General features: G+C 37.2%; 1 protein-coding gene across 3 annotated transcripts; it reads left to right on the top strand.

Annotated features, from left to right (window-relative positions):
- The first annotated feature begins 631 nt into the window (after positions 1-631).
- On the top strand, positions 632-8,695 carry LOC132631938 (SKP1-like protein 21). 3 transcript variants are annotated; one of them, XM_060347692.1, is made up of 10 exons: positions 632-1,005; positions 3,009-3,065; positions 4,019-4,237; positions 4,419-4,610; positions 4,693-4,803; positions 4,944-5,025; positions 5,790-5,893; positions 6,030-6,205; positions 7,127-7,263; positions 8,177-8,695. In XM_060347692.1, the coding sequence occupies exons 2-10, from the start codon at positions 3,030-3,032 to the stop codon at positions 8,194-8,196; spliced, it is 1,077 nt and encodes a 358-aa protein (XP_060203675.1). In that variant the 5' UTR covers positions 632-1,005; positions 3,009-3,029; the 3' UTR covers positions 8,197-8,695. The 3 variants fall into 3 exon arrangements, with proteins under 3 accessions (XP_060203675.1, XP_060203676.1, XP_060203674.1); XM_060347693.1 differs by having other exon boundaries at positions 2,844-3,065; positions 8,180-8,695; XM_060347691.1 differs by having other exon boundaries at positions 633-1,005; positions 2,844-3,065.
- Positions 8,696-20,882: the final 12,187 nt, after the last annotated feature.

Raw genomic sequence — 20,882 nt, 5'->3', positions numbered from 1 at the left:
ACAACATGCATTACATAATTTCTAAGAGGAAGTTGTTTGTTTACAAAACTACCCTTCACCTTATTTAGTACTCCCTCCATTCCAAAAAAATTATCTTACTTCCTTGTTAGTTTGTCCCAAAAAATTGCTGCATTTTTATATTTAGAAACAATTTAACTTTATGAGATGATTTACATCATACAAATATTTAAGGTTTGTTTTGGCCTACACATTTCAAAAGTATCTTTTATTTCTTAAACTTCATGTCAAGTCAAACAAAGACAGTCTTTTTGAAACAGAAAAAGTAATAGAAAAGGGGGTTTGAGGGACCTAAAGAGTATTTTTGTCATTTTGGTTATTGTATTCAGGGTCAACTAATCTTGGTGCTATTATTTGGTAGGAATAATTTATCTCCCGATACCTTTTCTAAAATCATGATATAACTTATCTCAAAATTAATAACCAAACAAGAAATAAGGCAATACTAAATTTTTTGCCCAAAACTATACCAAACGACCCCCAAAATTTATAGAAACTCTAAAACAACTATTGAAAAAAAAAATGGAGTGATAAAAGAATAAGTTTAAGTGGATGATTTTAGTCTCTCCAAAGCCTCACCTTATTCTATCCTGTATAAAAACAAAATAATAAAGCGGGTACATAACATTAATCTAAGAATAAAATAGAAGTAGTAAGGTAGGCTCCTTCTTCATAAACCCAGCAGCCACCATTGTCGTTGAGAGAAAGAGAGCCCTAACCGTGTGAATCTGGTAAACTACCATTCACTCTCACGTGCCAAATAACAACACCTGTTACCTGTTACCAATACCAATATAGAAACCACAGAAACTAATCTCCCTCCTATCAGGGAAGGAAAAAAAAAAAAAAAAAAAAAAAAAACCTAAACGTCGAGCCAAAAAAAGAAATAAATCCCTTCTTCCCTTTTCTTGCTAGTTTAAAACCCTACCTATTATTTCTCTGGGTTTTTTTCTCCAACTCTTATATTATTTCTGCGCCTACATTCAGGTATCCTTTCTTTTTCTGTTTTTCACCTTTTTATTACTTCTGTCAAGAGAAAAAAGAATTAATTTACCTATGTGATTAGTTGACAAGAATCTTTATTTATGCTCAAGATTGTTTCTTTGTGGGTGTGTTGGTTTTAGTTTTGTGTAAAAAATTGAGTTGGTTTAATTGGGTGTTTTTTTTTTTTTTTTCTAATTGGTGGGTGTTCATTTTTATCACTTCTTGATTCTTGGTGTTAACTTGTGTCATTCATTGGGTTTAAATGGAGAAATGTTGATGAGCTTATACACATTGGGGCAGCAATTGAAGTGGAAATTTTGAGGTTTTGGATACCTCTATGATTAGTTGATAATAACCTCTTTTTTTTTTTTTTTTTTTTTTTTATGCTCAAGATTGGTTCTTTATCGGTCTGTTGGTTTTAACTTGTTTCATTCATTGGGTTTAAATTGAGAAATGTTAATGAGCTTATACATATGGGGTAGCAATTGAAATGAAAATTTTGAGGTTTTTGGATACCTCTATGATTAGTTGATAACAACCTTTTTTTTATGCTCAAGATTGGTTCTTTATTGGTTTTAATTTCGTGTAAATTCTTGGTATTAACTTGTGTCACTCATTGGGTTTAAATTGAGAAATGGTGATGAGCTTATACACATAGAGGTAGCAATCGAAGTGAAAAGTTTTGAGGTTTTGTGATACCTCTCTTAAATTTCATTTTTGGGGGTTGTCTATTTTTTTTACTTTTCTACTTTTTAATTTTCCTCACTTCTTTTTGGGGAAAGAGACAGGAAGCGGTGGGCGGTTTGGAACTTGTTCTTGGACGCCCTTTGGGAATGAATACTAGGGGTTGATAAACAAAGGAAAGCAAGTAAAGATAGAAGTGTAAGACTTTTAATTGGATTCACATAGGCAAAAAGATGGCAATGAACCAACTAACAACACCTGTTATACCAGATAAACAATCCACAGAAACTAATCCTCCCTCCTACCAGGGAAGGAAAAAAGGACAAAAAAGAGAAACAACCAAAACGTCGAGCCAAAAAAACAGGAAAAAAAAACCCCTTCTTCCCTTTTCTTGCTAGTTTATAAAACCCCACGTGTTTCTCTTGTTGTTTGTTCTCCAACTCTACATTGTTTCTTGAGGTATCCTTTCTTTTTCTATTTTTCACCCTTTTCATATTCTGAATTTAATTACTTCTTTCAGAGAAAATGATTTTATTTACCTCTGTGATTAGTTGGTAAGAATCTTTTTTTATGCTCAAGATTGGTTCTTTGTTGTTGTGTTGGTTTTAATTTTGTGTAAAAAATTGAGTTGGTTTAATTTGGGTTTTTTAATTGGTGGGTGTTCATTTATATCACTTCTTGATTCTTGGTATTAACTCGTGCCATTCATTGGGTTTAAATTGAGAAATGTTGATGAGCTTATACGCATGGGGGTAGCAATTAAGTGAAAATTGTAGGTTTTGTGATACCCTCTGTTAAATTTCATTTTTAGGGATTGTTTATTATTTTTTTCTTCCTACTTTCTAATTTTCTCCACTTCTTTTGGGGAAAGATACAAGAGGGCGGTGGACGGTTTCATCTTGTTCTGATTGGAATTTCCTGTGGGAATGAATACTAGGGATTATTGTTGCAGGGGAATTAACATGAAGTAAGGAAAGAAAATAAATATAGAAGTAAAACCCTTGTTGGGATTCGCATAGACAACAAATGGAAATGAACTAACTTATCTCCTATTTAGATTCATATGGGGTTTTTTAATTAATGTTTACTAATTTACTTAACCTGCTGAGCTTTTTCTATGAGAAGAATATACTACTGATGAAACCATCTCCTTGAAGGTGCATGTCTCGTTGGAATACGGAGAGGTTTACTTACGAGAGTTTGCTGTCTGTTACTGATGCTTGTCTTCTGAAGAAATTAAAGCTTCTGTCTTGTTCATTACATCGGTACTTTTAAGATCGAACCTTTATTTGTACCTTAATTCTGAGAAGGCCCATAAACAGTTTTGTCAGATTGATCAGCTAATGTCGGGAGGTCCTATGGCGATCGTCAAACCAGAGGTATGAGAGAAATTTTATGTTCTTGGGCGTATTTATCTAGTAAAAAAGGCTACTTGGTTATGATCTATGTGAATTTTAGACACTCTTTAACTTTTATTCTGCACCCAAGGGTGTGGCCTAGTGGTCAATGAAGTGGGTTGAGCACTATGAGGTCTCGGGTTCAATTCCCAGCAGAGACAAAAACACTAGATGATTTTTTTCCATGTGTTCTAGCCTTGGTGGACAGAGTTACTTGGTACTTGTCTGGTGGGAGGTGGCAAGTATCCCGTGGAATTAGTCGAGGTGCGCCCAAGTTGGCCCCGACACCATGATTATAAAAAAAAACATTTATTCCTTTTATCCTCATCCAAGCCCATTCCCCTTTAAGGCTGTCTTGTATCAGTTGCTCGGTCAGGTTTTGAGTTGCATTCACTTAAGGTGTTATGAGATGCCATGATTTGGGAATAGCAGTTGTTTTGTGTTAAGATGAACTGGCTAAGCTATATACTACTTTTTTTGACTTATCTTAAATTTAACGATGCATACTGCATGGAAGAGTTAGCTCAGTTTCAAAAAAAAAAATACTGCATGGAAGAGTTAGCTCAGTTTCAAAAAAAAAAATACTGCATGGAAGAGTTAGGTGCTTCTTATTTAATGATGGCATGTTGCTTCTACGTCATATAGACCATAGCCCTGAAATGTTGTAAGCGTTGTATGATCCTGCTTGAGAACTGATATGGCATGATTGTAGTTGCTATTATGGGCTATTGCTCATCAGGGTACAAATTATTAATTTATAGAAACTGTTGAATCTTTTGGATAATGGCCAAAATCCTTTTTTGCATGGGAATGTAGTGTGACATCCAAGGTGTGGGCATAGATTTTTATTGCTTGCTCGCCATATTATATGCTCCAATCAGTTTGAACTTTTCCAATATCCACTTCTAAATTTGCGTTGCGGTTATTCTGTACAGATGAAGTCATACATCTGGCTCCAAACTGTTGATGGTTCAATCCAACAAGTGGAGCAAGAGGTTGCCATATTTTGCCCTGTGATATTCAGGGAAGTTCAAAACGGCTTGGGATCCTCGAAAAATTGTGCAATAGAACTTCCTGAACGAGTCAATCCTGCTAACTTAGGGTTATTACTGGATTTTTGTCGGTTCCATCAAGTTCCTGGCCGTTCTAATAAGGTCTCTTTCTTGCTTCTTTGTAAACAATGCCCCCCCCCCCCCCCCCCCCCCCCCAAAAAAAAAAAAAACCCCACCCCAACACACCCACAAATGAAGCAGAATCAGCGCTCAGTATGTTATGTGATAGGGATGTACAATCATTTGCTTTCCTAAGCGTAACAGTTGTCGTTTACGTACCTAGGAGCGCAAGACATTTGATGAGAAGTTCGTCCGGTTAGATACCAAGATGTTATGTGATTTGGCTTCTGCTGCTGACAGCCTTCAGCTAAGGCCTGTGGTTGACCTTACGAGCCGTGCACTTGCTCGGGTGATTGAAGGCAAAACTCCTGAGGAAATACGTGAAACTTTCCATTTGCCTGATGATCTAACAGAGGTCTGTCTCACTAGTAGAGAACTCTGATAGCCTTCTACCTCCATATTATGGTTGTTCTTACATTGAAATGGTATTTCGTCAGGAGGAGAAGTTGGAACCTTTGAGAAATATGACGGATGATCCACGCATCCGTCTTCTAAATCGACTCTATGCAAGAAAAAGGAAAGAATTAAATGAGAGAAAGAAACTAAAGGTGCTTTGACATTTATCTCACGTTTTATTCTCAAGTCATGTTTACTTGAACTGATGTAATTATTACGTGATTGTATATGCATCTCTCTCATTCTGCGTTAATTCATTAATGGTTTGCTCCTCTTCATTTACATTTTCCAGAATGTTGAGGTAGAAGAAGAGCAGCGCGTAGATGAAAGATCAGTTGATGATCTTTTGTCATTCATAAATAGTGGAGATCAAGGTATAGTTGTGGACTTCATTTACACCCTCATTTGTTGTGTAGAGTTGCTCTAACTTCTACATATTATATAAATAAGATAATTGAACTATTTACATACTTTAATTTCTATATATATTGCCAATGACTAGATGAAGTTGTATTGCAGTTTCCTGGCTTCGCTATGTAACCTTGTTTATGGACTTCTACCTTTAGTTACCTTTTTGGGGGGTGGATTCTTTTGACGACTACATTATTTTTCTGGCTAAATATAGTGGTTTGATGTACTTTTGATGGAAAGGTTAAGAGTACGTTCCGGAATGCACAACTTTGTTAATGGAGTTGCGTATCATAGCTTCTATCTGTAGTTTGCCGAAATGATGATCGGGGGCATCCGTCATTGTTGTGCTCTTAATAAATGCATTGCTGCATAAACATTACCAGTTTAAAAAAAAATAAAAAAATAAAAAATGCATTACTGCATAAGTTCTCTTATCAATAAGGAGATATGTTTTGCTGCATTATCATTATATCTGTAGTCTCTATGGTCACTGGACCTTATAATACTGGAATCTATCTTTGTCTTAAAGACTTGACTTTGTCATTAGTACATGCACATGAGTAGGTTAGCTATTCAATCCATGTAGAACTGTATACGTCTCGTTTCTACAAGCCCCTATCTGAAATGGAAGATTCTTAACCAATCTTTATTGTTTTGAGAACCTTGTTCTTGTCTTGTGTGTGACAAGTTCCTTCTTTTAATTGTATCATGGTTCTATTTTTTGCAGACTCAAAGGGTGTAAGAGTAGCAAAAAATAAAAAGAAAACTCGAGGGAGAAAAGAACAAGGTAGAAATTCTTCTTCAAATAATGGAGCTGGAAACTATAATAAGGTTGGAATCTCATGGACTTTAGGTTCTTTTCTGTTTCTTTGTATTATTTTTTCTGCTCGCATGTGTGTAAGAGAGGAGAATGTGTTTCTTGTAACTATATTTTATTTGTTTTGATATGATCCTTGCTGGTACTCAGGAAGCTAATTGTGTTCCATCTGGCTACCTAAATGGTGACATCAGCGATGGATCTTCTCCAAGTAGAAATTCTAAGCTGCAAATCTCACCATCTGCAATGTTTTCATCTAAATTCGACTTTGATGACTTTGATATGGATGATGAGTTAGATCCAGCAAGGAAGGAAGAAATTGACAGGTTTGTTTATCTTATATTAGTGTTCTAGAGATAGTTTTGTTATCCTGACTATATGGCAAGATTGTTATCCCGACTATATGGAAAGACTGCATTTCTGGTGTTATATTGTGAGTAGTTTATGTGTATGTTCCTCTTTCTCTCTTTTTTGATAGATTTTGGTATGCTTATTTGGGTAAAGGGAAAACTAGTTCCCTACGGGTACTATACCACTCTTTTTTGTTCACGAAAAGCTGATTAATGCGTGGCTTAACGGTTAGCTTAACCCTGTCATGCACGTAACATTCCAAGCTTTTTGGGGTGTTTTTGACTTTTTTCCTGTGAAATAGGTCCCCGGCGCAAAACTCTAGATTCTAAAACTGGGTCTAATATTGGGTACACCTATGACAATCTATCTCTCTTTTGTGTATCCCATGAATTTTCTCTACTTCATTTGTTTGACCTGCTTCCTTCGTACAATCCTTACTGGCACTAACTTCTTTCTTGGTTTCATATTCTGGTAGTCTTTCCTAAACATTGTGCTAACCGCAAGTTAAATCAACATTATAATGCTTGCATTCTTCTAGCTGGAATCTGCTTACCTATTATATTATATGAATTTATTTTATCAACATGGAACTATCATCTCATCCACGTGTTATGGTGCATGGATAACAACTGATAAATCTTTTAATTATGTAGCAGTGGTCATTTCTTATTATTTGTCCTTGAGAAATGTAGAAGTTCCATCTGAATTCTGTTTTTAACTAAGGGGCTTGTTCTAGTTTGGCTGTGTGTGTAGTACTACGATTACCATCTATTACAGAAAGATGCATCCATATTTGTCTTAGCATGGGCTGCTATCGTCTGTACGGTGCAAGTTTCCTTTAACTATTCCCATGGTAAGATATGTGATTACTAACTTGATTTGAATCTCCAAATCAGGGAGGTTGAGGATTTTGCTCGGAGACTAAACTCTGTCTGGCCAGAAAGGATACAACAGATTTTATCCTTGGGTCCAGAGAGGAGGCGGCTTGGACCAATTTCCATGAATGGAAATGGTTCCTTGAAGAGATGTACAGGTAAGATCTTCTTTCACTTTTCTTGAACCAAACATTTATTGATAGCCTAGGGGAAGTGCAATATTCTTTTGGAAAGATCTTGCTGAGCTGCAGTGAAATAAAGAATTTAATCCATAAAAATGTGGAGTATCAAGTTTATCACTTTAAATACCAAAAGTACAAGAATTTCTGGGCTATTTTGAAGAAGTTGAATTGAACTGTAGAGTCTTAATCGTAAAAGAATATGGTCATATGGAGACCTGACCTGATTACTTTCCGTTTTATCCGACATACATCGTTAGAAGAGTAAATTAAAAGATGAAACTTGGAAATGATGCACCGGTAGTGTCAGCAATGGTTCCAGATTTAATGCAGCACGACATTGCTTTTGTTTGCACTTCCCTCAAAAGAGCTAAACGTATTCCTTGAAGTCAAAACTTCTGATTTCCAATAGCAAGGTTTCCCGGTTGAGTTAGGGTGATATTTAACCTAGTTTATTTCAAACTGTTGTTTTGGAAACACGGCGAACAAATGAACTTATTGCCGCAGCTGTCTCTTTCTAGTCAGAGTTGCACTGATTCTTTGAAGACATATTAGGGAAGTACTTTAGTCTGAATGCTTGTAGCGCCATGCATGATTTTTCTCATGACCTTGTCATTTCATTTATGAATTACCTGGCAATGGCAGCTTACCTTTCTTACTTGTTGAGTTGCTTCAAGAGCTGGGAATGTGTATCAAGGGTGTAGAATATTGTAGCTAGGTTCTTCTAGTGAACTACTATTATTATTGATTTGTTTTGCACTCCTTGAATGTTTCCTCCTGAAGAAAAAATAGAAACAGTAAGACCCGAAGTCAACATGAGATCACTTGATAAAGCAAATGTCTGTTTTGTGCCAGAAGCTTGTGTCTCATTGAGAGCTTCTAATCTTTGCAGCAGGTGTAGACCGGGGATAATGCTGGATTCAGCTTGAGCTTAACATGGCGACTTGTCTGTCTCTGCTGTTGCAACGAAGACTGGTAATGTTACGGTGTCGATTGCATGTAAAGTTCTTCCCTGGATACGCCAGGTGCTCAAAGTGTAGGGAATATCAGAATAGAAGTTTCCGTTGTTTGTGATTTATGGCAACTTGCCTTTGCATTTGCCATGCATTTCAAAACACTGAGATACAGTTTCCAGTTTTGCCATAGATACTAAGTTTCTTTAAACCATGGTTTTGATTTTCTCTTATTTAGTTCAAATGGTTGTTGTAGTTGGGCCCTTTTCTTTATTTTGTTTCATTTTTTTTTATTTAAATTAGCTTCTCTTTTCCCCCATAAAAGGAATGTATAATGACCATTCCCTCTCATGAAATTGCTTCATACCTCAAGGGGTTTGAATCTTCCATTCCTGAATCATTATGTAATGAAGTTGACCTGACTGACACCAGTGTATATTATGTACAAAGTTAGAAAAGTGCTTCTGTTTCTTCGTTGTAGAAGTAATTAGTCTGAACTTGTGGGTCCCCCCCCCCCCCCCCCCCCCAAACAAACCCCCTAACACACACACACACACGTTAGTAATAGCGTGGGCTTCAATTCTGTAATTGAAAAATAGTCACTGTGTTGGAGTTTCAACTTGTAACTTCTACAAGGGTAATTGGAGTTTCATTTGTAGAAAGTTGAAACTCCAGTAGCCATTTTTCAAGTACAGGGGTTGAAAATTGACTATTTGTGAATTTTTAACTTCTTATCTCCAAAGTTTTGCACGAAGGGCTACCAGAAAACTTCATTGATGAGCATCTAGCAAGTCGCGTAGGCGAATATATGAAATAATACTTAAAAGGTAGGTTCTGGTGTACAAGTACATATTACATTTGAATAGACGGTAATTGAATTCAACTTAGTTACTGGGATGTTATAGTACGGTAATTAATCCTCTTAACAACTTTTGTTGGAACAGAGATAATGGAGTCACAGGGATCTCTAAGTCTATATATGACAACAATTTTTTTATCGAAATGGTGTCCTTTAGGGACAGATCTAACAAATGGGTTTGTTAGAAATTTCATAACCTAAATTGTGAAAACGTATGCCTGGTAGAGCATCTTCAGTGTGCGACTTTCACGTTTAAAGTAAATGGCTCGTTAAATGTATTTATATTGAAGGTGTTCTATTACACATGAGCCTTCAGTGGATATTTTTAAATTTTGGAGAAATGCTCATCCCCTAAAGCGCTTTTAGTGTATTTTTTAAGATTTAGAGAATCTGAAAAAAAAAAAAAAAAAAACATTTTCCCGCGTTGATGTGATGATTGAGGCAGCTTTTCCAAACCTTAAAGGCTCATACATGCTAAGGCACCTTCTCAATAAATGATCTCTTATGTGCCTTCAACATTATTTTCCAGCTTGTAAACAACGCAATTGAAACAAAAAAGTAAATGTGAGATCTCTTTTGTGTCTTCAGAATAAAATCAGTTTCAACATCGTAATCTCTTTTCTTGTATAATTTCCCTTTCATTTTCATTGTTCTTGCTTATTTTTCTCCCAGTTTTTTTGATGAAACTACTGTGAGGTTAAAACAAAAAGTAAATATGTATAAAGGAGATAAAGTTAGAGTAAAAAGGAGGGGGCATAGTGACCATCCTTTTATTCTTATGTTATGTTTTTAGGTAAGCCAAATTAGAAGATCAATTTGGACACTTCATTTGCTGATTAGGTATAATGATTTGTTGCTTATCCAATTTCTTAAATTTATAATTGGAGTTACAGTTGTCAATTTCAATAAAGTTATCTATAATATTTCTAAAAATTTCAAATAAACATCGTGTTAGAGTTGCATTGTTATTGGGGCGGCGACATGATATATGTAATCTGACCCAGTTAGATATAGTTGTGGTGCTCGTGCGGTGGTTAAACTTCCATTAAATGTTGAGTATGATTGTTTAGTTAGAAACTTGCATATTAAAGTGAAACTAATCCGAATGAGTTGAGGCTTTTTATTTCAGGTAGATGGCCATTTTCCACTGTTCATATTAATGCTCGTTATTATGAAATTTCCGTACTTGACAATGAATCTCCACAAGAGTTTACGGTGGCACCTGATACAGTGCGTTAAATGATGAATCTTGATTTGTTGGAGATGTATATTAAAACATATGAGCTGGAAAATAATGTTGAAAAGGAACATAAGAGATCATTTATGGAGAAGGTGCCTTAGCATGTATGAGCCTATAGGGTTTGGAAAAGTTGTCTCAATTGTCACATCACAATAGGAAAATGTAATTTTTTCAGATTCTCTGAATCTTAAAATATATATTGAAGGTGCTTTAAGAGGGATGAGCCTTTCTCCAAAATTTAAAATATTCACATAAGGCTCATGAATAGTAGAGCACATTCAGTGTAAATATATTTAATTTTTTGTTTATTTTTAAACGTGAAAGTCGCACACTAAAGACACTCTACCACACATGCATTTCACCATTTAGGTTATGAAATTTCTGACAAATACATTTGTTGGATTTGTCACACCATTTTGGTAAAAAATTCTAAGACAACCTTATCCTACCTGAATTGGAACAAACAAAGCAGTCAAGCCATCTGTGCTTCGGGAAATAGCTAAAGTATTCCAAAAGAGTAAGAATAAGGTGCCAAACTTTGACACATAAGAAATGTTCATCTATCTTTATCTACAACTGACATAACTGCAAATCTATCTCCGTTTGTAAAGAGAACAAATCAAAAGCTGTCCGTCTATAAATAGAGATAAATATACTAGGTTCACATACAGTTTCATTAAATTTTTGTGTAATCTATTAATGGGTTTCAGTAGATCAGGATGGATATAGGACATATTTGTACTGTATTCAGTATATAATAGTGCACTCATGGAATATTTCACCTGACACACAAGTCCACAACCCTCTCGTTAGTTTTCAACTTTTTAGCGTTATGTTAGTTGTAGAACCCTCATTTTAGCAGTTTTAGTGTACGTGCATCGCATATGTACATCGCGTCAATCAACAAAAAATATATACAAGACAAATATATTTAAATGATGTATCTGAACTATAAAATAGAAACTAAGAAAAGTATAAATTACTAAAAATGATAAAGATTAAACGTGTTAAAAAGTTTATTGCTTTATTCACCTTTGAACTCGATACAGGGAATCAACTGTTGAGAGAAAATTCATGCGATTAAGGAAATACAATTTTACATTTAGAGGGCTTGATATTGGAGCAATATGTATGACTTGTTCAAAGTGACTAAACATAGGTTCTTTAACATGAAAAAAGTTAGGAGAAACAATCACTTTTTGATATATAGGGGGAAACCTTCAATTTTTCTACAATTATATTATTATGCAACATAAAAGAATTCATGGGAAGTATATATTTCTAACTACAATAAGCAAATAATAGATATCCCCTTTGTTTCAAACTGTTTGTCTACTTTCATTTTTAATTTATTTAAAAAATAATGTCTTTTTTGGCAACTCTTTAATCCCAAATTTTCACATGACATGTTAAGATCACAAAATTATAAGACATTTAGGTATGTTCTACACATCTTTAATTGAAGACCAGAAGATTTAAATGACTTCTTTAATTTTTTAAGTTTCGTATCAAGTCAAAACCAGTCAAACATTTTAAGACGGAGGGAGTATCTTTTAGGATCCGGGTTGAAGGTCTGAAAAACAATAAACATATTTTAGACTTATTAAAAATCCTTGGCATAATGCAAAATCAAAAGCTTATGGCTGCAAAGTGTTTAATTTTTTAAGTCCATGCATGAAAACTTAGATGCTTGCAAAGAAGCACCAATCGTGAAAACCATTTTATCCTGATCTTCTTTTATTCTTGTGAACTCAGATTGAATGTTAATACTCTCCCTATCTCCTATTTATTTATTTTGCCAAACATCTTTTATTTACTAAGACGGCAAAGTTTGTGAAATTTAATTAACAATTTTGTATATAACTATTGATGATCACCTTTAAGCAAACAGCGAGTACTTATTTGGTTATTCCCAACAGATCTGTTATATGAAGGCGTGAGAAATCATTAGATTGTGGGTGTGTTCGGTTGGGGGGGGGGGGGGGGGGGGGATTTGGTTAGGGGTGGATGGAGTGGGTGCTTGGGTGGTATTTTCCGGAAAATGTTTTCTACCAACCAACCGAACATGAGAAAATATGCCATAAATTCATTTATTTTCCACTATCCAACCGAACATGAGAAAATAAGTAGAAATTCACTTATTTTCCAAGAATACATTTTTCAGAAAAACATTTTCCTCCATACCGAACACATCCTATATATTTTAAAAAAGGAATAATGATAACACTATAGACATTGGCTTATTTTATTCTCCATTGAGATAGATAAAACTATCTTCAAGAGAAAGTTCGTGTGATCGATAAAAGAAATTAAATTACCTCTAAAAAAGCTAATCATATTTTTTGCCTACTATTAAATAGTAATACGATAAATCCTATCAACATGGATAAACAATACAACTAAACTAAGAAGACATGCTCGATCTCTTATCAATTTGCCTCATGTCCGAATCCAAAGAGAAAAATTTAACCCCATATATGTGTCTCAAAATCACTCATAGAGAAGGAGTAATCGTTACACAATTCAGATAAGAAAAGGATTTATATAAGTAAATTTATTTGATTTTAAGCTTTTAATATTAAGACTTTTTACATAATTCAAACAAAGAAAGATTTAATATATAAAATTTAGTTTGATTTAGAAATTTTAAACTATCTTGCATCGAAAAATATTTTGCCAGGAAATTAAGGTCACATTTGTTTACATTTAATCAAGGTCTGAATCTGAATAGTTCAGAACTTAAGCCATTAAGCGCATTTGTTTATATTAAGATCTACGCACTTATTTGATCTGAATATGTTTTAATCATTAATATCTTGAGCAAAGTCTTAATATCATTAGGAGATATTTTTATATGGATAATTTTTACCACTACTCTGTCCACAATCACCAACTCCACCCCTACTGCACCTGCCCCCGCCCTGTCTCCCCCCACCCCTACCACACCACCTTCCCAACCCCACCCCACCCCTCCAACCCCACCCACCATCTCCACTCCCCCCTACCATCATTAACCACATCTGTCATCACAACTGCGACTACCACCACTATCAACCCCCCACCCCCCCTTCCCTTTCACTCCACTAACCACTTCTACCATCACAACTACCGCTTTCCTCACCCTCCTAACCCCCCAGCCCCACCACCACCCTACTGCCACCCCTCACCATCCACCACAACCACCTACCACTCCCTACTCTCTCCTCTCCACCCAACTATCCCCACCATCACTAACCACTTTTACCATCACAACCTCACTGTCAACCACTACCTCCATTGCCAACCCACATCCACCGTCACAACTATCACCACCACCACCACTACAGAGCATCTCCACCGTCATTATCGAACATAAATGTTTCATATTTTTATCAAATAATAATTTTATTTTATTAGATTTATATTTATTTTCTAATATTTAGTTACTTTTCATATGAATTGTATATTTATTATGGTTAAATAAACACATTATGCACATTCAGATATTGAAGAACAAACAATTATAATCATTTAGTGTTCAGATCTAGAGACAACATTCAGATGTATATTCAGATTCAGACGTCTTAATCTTGATGAAAACAGATGAGGGTACTGTCCATGGAGAATAGACATTTGAGATATTAGCCAACGGTTTTTTAGGCTCTTTAATAGAGATATTATATTATACAAGAAGTAACAACGAAAAGGGGCGCACGTTAACAAAACGACTGCTAACGTACACCTGATCGGAAAATGGCTCGGAAGCGGCAACCATCTGCTCAGACCACACAGACGAAAACCACAACTACCACAAACAAGGATTAATCAGTAGAGACTGATGAGGCGACTAGAGTTGTCACCCCGGCGAATAGTATACCTCAAACCCTAGCCCCAATGCAATTGTCTCAGTGGGTTACAGGTAATAGTTCAAAGGCGCAAAAAGCACCGGCGAAAGGAGTGTCACAAACAGCTTCTATTGCCACGGCTGTTACAACCCCAAACCCTTTAGCTGATGAAGGCCCAGGAGCAGCCGCCGCAATGCGCATACTCACCTTCTCAGCTGGAAGTACTGGACCACCTGATACGCCCAAATTACACCTTTAATATCAGGAGTAAGCGGTCATTGTCAAATATAGAACCCACAGAGAATACAATGAAGAAATATACTTGTTAAGTGTAACGCTCGACTATTAGTCTATATTTCAAGTGAGAGGGGAATATAATAGTAATTGGTTTGATGTTTGTTCATTAATGATTAAGAGTTATTAAAAGATGTAAACTATTGGTAAAAGGGACTACGGTTGTGGTTCCAATGGAAAGTAATGCGCTTGGGTATCACTTCAACTCATTCATATGCCTAGGTGTAGTAAACCAAGGGTCACGTGATTTTTGCCAAAAGTTTTCCAATCAAATTAGAAAATTTCATCCTAAGCTTTTCCAAGCCCTAGAATGTTTTATAAGAGAACACCCATTTAGCCTCAACTAGCTTTCTTATTCCTAGCTCAAGCTATTAGATGGATTTAATGACCCAAATTGTTGCTATTAACTCTTTTCCTAACCTCTACTTTCTTTTCCAAGCAAAGTAATGGTATTAAGGCACAATTAATGTTGTACACCATCACAAGACATTAACGCTTGAAGAGTTAATAGAAAACACCATTAGCATATAAATGAAGTATGAATATGAAACTCAATCACATAACTAACATATTTGGTTCCACAACCTTAGCTAAAGAGATTAGCTACTAATGTTCATTAAAAGTAAAGCAATAATATAAAGTGTATTCATAAAGCTTACAAAAGTATTGAATGGAGAAGATGAAAAAAGCAAAGGAATCTCTTAAAAGCTTCACCAACCAATAATAAATGAGCTCCACAAAAAGACAACTTTAGAATCTGTAGAATAATGAGTCCAAAACCCTAGAAATCTATTTATAGACTTTCCAAAACAGGAACCAATTCCAGACAAAAATACCCCTGCGCATCTGGTGCGAATCGCACTTTGTCGCATGTGCAACCTGCGAGTCACAGGTAGCACCAAAGTCTTGCAGGTGCTGCATCTTCAAACAGTTGTGGTGCAGCATCTGCTGTATCAGGTGCGACTCGCATGCACCACATGCGACTCGCATATGCTGCACCACTATCTTCAGTTCTGAGTATCTCTGTCATCAGATGCTGCAGCACCTGCGACTCGCATGCAGTACATGCGACTCGCAGGTGGTGTTTTGGGTCACTTTAGTTTGTTTTTGCTTCATTTTGCCTCATGTTGCTTCCAACACTTGTTATTCTACAAATCAACACAAAAACACGAAAAACGACATCAAAAGTACTTGAGGATTCACAAAAGACTAAGAAATTGGCATCGAATGCGCTGTAATTTCACGGCACATCACAACCCCCAAACTTATACTTTTGCTTGTCCTCAAGCAATTAAAGTAAAACTATAACATTTGACAATTGCTAAGGTACTACAGCGATGGTAGTGATAAGTTAACCGCATGCATTTAAAAGATGATTACCCCTCCCTCTTGTTGCTAAACATGGTGCATTTCCTCAAAGGTCGAGCATTAACCAACTGCTTCACTTGGTGACACAATGTTACTCTAGCTTTTAAGGGAACGGCTTCAAATGACGCGCCAAGAAGTAATTCTTTCATTAAGCTTAGTAATCCAGACGCCCTCATAAAAAGACCAAAGAAAGCCCCGCTAATACACATATTCACCAATAACAAATGGGACAAAAGACGAATAAGGAGAGAACAACTCACACTCAGAAAAAATGATGTACAAGTACACAAATGCGATGCCATTAGCTTGCCGTTTAAGTATTTCTCCACTAATGTAAATACACTTTGTTCAAAATCAACTAGGACTTGCGGATTATAATGAAGGTTTGAGGTTAAGATGGGGTGTATTTTGGATAAGAGTGACTTGACGTCTCCCTAAGCATTCTCGAACACGCTTCGTTCACCTAATTCGTCCCTTCTTCATCATTTAAGCATTTACCGCCCATTAGTACCTCCTTTAGCCAACACCATTATTACTTCCCTAGCTTCCTCATTTATTTCTTAAGTCACAACCATTATTTGCACACTCGTGTTCACAAATACACATACAATTTATATGCACATATACATACCGTTCTATACATATATATACACATGTACACTTTTTTTTTATTGTGACCTCTAACTTTTCATCACATACCACACCTTTTCTTGCCAACCACCACCCCCAAACTTAGGCGTTTTAGCCTATTTTAGTGTATTCGACTCACTTAGGGAGATAGGGTGCCAAAAGGTGGGTAAGCAAGGGCAAAAGGGACAAGGCTTGTCACAAGGTTGTAATAAAAGAAAAAAAAAAACAAAGTTAAGGCTCCAAAAGGGGTTAACTAGGATAGATATGCAATGGGTAGGAATTTTGAGGTTTAGTGACGATCCAAAGAAAGCCTAATATCCTCTTTCAAACAAGTGTAGTTTAGGATTTCGGCTTGAGAGACTTTCCGGACAAGTTATAGATCACAATTATGCACAAGACTAGAACAATAACATCTCACAACACATGGATTACTTTACTATTTTCTAATTACCTCTCAACCCATCATTCTAGGCTTTGCAAACCAACTATATCACCAAACGAGTCATGTTAGTGTTGCTCTTTCCCTCTAAGTACATATGCACTAAAAAATTTTGGGAGGAGTATTATTAAAACACGATGAAAAAACAAAACAAGATGAAAACGTTTATGCTACAAACTGATCAACCATCACTGTCATACTTGGCAATGAAAAACTAAGAGTACACGAAACATAAAACATGAACTATCCAACATAAAAAAAAAACATAAAACATGAGTTATCCTACCCCCAACAAAAAGAATATGCAGTGTCCCCAATGCATCAAATGTAGTTCAAGAGATGAGTAGCTCACGAAGGATGCGTCAGGCGTCCGATGGTGTCTGATCAGAAGGAAGGACTTCCAACGGAGGCACTATCAATGGAGTCGTCTTAGTATCACCCTCCACTGTTACCTCTGGCCCGGGTGTCACTATCTCAGGGCCCACAGATGGTGTCAATGGTATGTCAATTGGAGGGGCGGTGGATGAACTGGCCTTACCCCTCCTCGGGGGTTGGGATGCCCCCCTTGAATTCCTGCTCGCCTCAAAGGACTGCTGCATGGCCACATATGTGTCAATCTCGTCCTCAGGAATACCAGTAGCCCGGGCTGAAGTACATGCCTCCTCGAGACGCTCTCTCTCTCGGGCCTCCTTCTCTGTCTCACCAACTCAAGACGATTGTACCCTCTCAACAGCTGGGTCACCCTCAAGCTCCTCATTGAACTCTTCCTCGCTTTCCTCCTCCTCTTCTTCTTCTTCTTCTTCTTCTTCTTCTTCTTCTTCTTCTTCTTCTTCATCATTTTCTTCATTTTCTTCTTCCTCATCAGCTATCTCTTCAACTCTTTTCAAAGGCATGGTAGTTGTTGTGGGCCCAGTAGAGAATAAGGAGGCACGGGATGTTAGAATGGGTGTACTGAGCTCAATGTCCGGAACTTTCAACACCCGATTATCTTCCTTGACCTTTGCTAGGTCTGCCCGAATGGCTGGAAGTCCTCCTTCACCACCCCCCCTCAATACGCTCCAACTGAAGATCGATCTGGCGTACATGCTTCTTAATTTTGTCCTGCTCATTTCGAATATCTGTGACAGCCTAAGTATATGGTACCATCGCTGCCTCAATAGCCTCTTTCACAAAATTAGGAAGCCTTTCCACAAGCCAATTTACCTTAGTATCCGCTGCCCGAAGCACTCGCATACCCTCGCTAGAAACCCCACGAGCTGCTGTGGTGGATGGTGGAATGGGAACAGAAGGACCTATAGTGGACGATGGAGCACTCGAAAGGTCAGGCCCCGAAGCGGGAGGCACAGAATTAGGAGCTGTAGCATCATTATCTGTGGCCAAGTCCTCGGGCTCAAGAATGTGAGCATCAAGTACTGTCGCCGAGGCTCTCGGCGCTGGACTCACCTACTTTCTCTTTCTAGTTCCCGGTTCCAACTTGGTGTAATCTATCGTTTGGTCAGTCTTTAATATCCTGTCCACCCGAGGAATATCACGAACCGTCTTTCTTCGACATAATTCAGTGATCAAGCAAGGAAAAAGGAATGATGTGCCCTTTTGAGTGGACTTATTTTTTATCTCATCCCTGATAATTACTCTCACATTGACGAGGTACCCGGACATGAGTGAAGCAATGAGAATACACTTCACAATGGGCATGTCGGTGTTGTTCTAGGAGGGAATCACCCGCAATGACACTAGTGATAGCCAAAAATTAGTTTCGCGGTTGAAGGTGTTCTTCTCAATGGAGACAAATGGATCCAGCCCTGCGGCAATCACTGAAGCAACCTACTCTCGCTGCTCCTCCGGGTTCTCCATCCTTAAATCATATTAAGAATTCACCAGAGGCCAACCTTCAATAGGGTCTGTTTCTCTTCGCTGCTCATATATGATGGAAGTTATGGTGTCAGCAGCGCAATTAATATCCTCCCCCCGAACTGGAACCCAACAGAAGTGTTCTAGATTTTTCTTGGGTTGGCGGCGCGAGATTTTTGCATTCAACTTGGCCGCATAAGCCGCATAGAATTCCATCACAAGGGCTGGGCAATATTTAGCCGGCTGCATGAAATAGGTCCATCTCACGGCCTCGAGCTTACGGAAGATGCCCGGGCATTGGTCCTGTAGACCATCAAAGTGACCCTTTTTTCTACAATGAAGCCCGGACTGGATTTCCATCGAGTTTAATAACGCTCCAAGCCTTGTACAGGTCCCTGGATCTAGGCACGGCGAAACTTTTCTCCACCGCTTCCCTTCTTTCACCTCTTGTGACGGCATTCTCGGGCTCAGGTGAGGAAGCCTTATGTGTCCCCTCTTCAGACTAGGGGACCCGATCCGCAGGTGCCTTTTCTTTTCTTTTAGAGGTGAAGGCTTGTCGTGTTACTTTTTTTCCTCCACCTTGTGCTTTATTTGTTCGAGCTATCCTGCACATCTCACAAAATTATACCCACTATTTATGGTGCTCTTTAAGTTAGAAGAAACAAGCAAGGCAAAACATAGCAATGCAGGGTTGCATCACCTGTGAAACACCACATGCGAGTCGCATGTATGACATGCCACTCGCATGTAGTGTCGCAGGTGCTGCACAGTGTGGACTTGAGTATTGTTCTTGATTCGCATGTTCAACATGCCACTCGCAGATGTTGCACGCAGGTGAAGCACCGAACACATTTTTGCTGTTGTTTTTTTTTCTTTTTCAAATACACAACACATATTCACAGGCAATCACATTCACACACACACAGGAACATACTCATGTAACTATTTCCCTTAAGAGGGCTATCACCCCGACTATCATTGGGAAAAGCTATTTAATCACTCGTGCTAATGTTCGATGGTTGTCTCCATTGCTTCATCAATTGTATCAATAACCGAAACAACACCCATATCAGCCAGTTGTTTCATTGACTTGCAAATATGGAAAGTGATCTCTTCATCATTCATCCTAAATTTCAAATCACCTCTCTCCACATCCACGAGAGCATGCCCCGTAGCTAAGAATGGTGTTCCCAAAATTATGGGAACTTCAAAGTTAACTTCGCAATCCAAGATCACAAAATTGGCCGAAAAAATAAATTGATCCACTCTCACAAGCACATCATAAAGAATGTCAATGGGCCTCTTTACGGTTCTATCCGCCATAAGTAATCTCATCATGGTGGGATGGGGAGTGCCCAATCCCAACTTATTGAATATAGATAGCGTCATCAAATTGATGCTTGCGCCAAGATCACATAGCAAACTTGTATTTGCCGATTGTGCACGGAATTGTGAATGCTCCGGAGTTTTTTTTTTTTTGTACCAAAGCTTTGGTAACAATTGTTGACACCCAATTTCGTCCCTCCATTATTCTAATTTATTTCCTTGAGCTTCTAAATTTATTAACAAACTAAATACTTTATTTCGCTACTATTTTCTATTTCTACTACTATCAATATCGTTACTTTCATTTTCACTATTTTACTATCAACATTGTTGACACCCAATTTTGCCCCTCCTTTATTCCAATTAATAAATCAATATCTTATTTTTACCCTTACTTTATTATAACTTCTACTACTATATTAGTATTTTTAAGTATTAATACGTCGTGCATCGCTACTTACTTATTATGTATAACTTAGGTAATATTTTTACTCTATTATTACTTTGCTCATATTTTATATATTAACATTAATTATTGAATTTATTATTATCGTTATTATTATTGTTATTACTACATAATATATTTGATCTAAATTAGAAGCCTGGGGATAATTAAAATGAAGGAGGAAAAGATCCATGATTTGCAACCCAATTCGTCAAATTGAGCCCAAATCATGGATCAAATGAAGCCTTTCATCAGCAGCCCACAAACTCTTTTAAACCAGCCAAATTATGGCCCAAAATGATTAAGCCCATTATTCCACTCACCCGCTCCAGCCCAACACCATTTCCTACCCGACCCGACCCATTTCAT

This window comes from Lycium barbarum, chromosome 3, assembly GCF_019175385.1.
Source record: "Lycium barbarum isolate Lr01 chromosome 3, ASM1917538v2, whole genome shotgun sequence".
Lineage (NCBI taxonomy): Eukaryota > Viridiplantae > Streptophyta > Magnoliopsida > Solanales > Solanaceae > Lycium > Lycium barbarum.
This window is presented reverse-complemented; position numbering and strand designations above follow the sequence as displayed.

Bases quoted from the DNA above. Each gene is read 5' to 3' on its own strand.
- LOC132631938 (XM_060347692.1), top strand. From the start codon at position 3,030: ATGTCGGGAGGTCCTATGGCGATCGTCAAACCAGAG. The intron at 5,026-5,789 runs GTATAGTTGTGG...TATTTTTTGCAG, and splicing joins CATAAATAGTGGAGATCAAG to ACTCAAAGGGTGTAAGAGTA. The intron at 5,894-6,029 runs GTTGGAATCTCA...GCTGGTACTCAG, and splicing joins GAGCTGGAAACTATAATAAG to GAAGCTAATTGTGTTCCATC.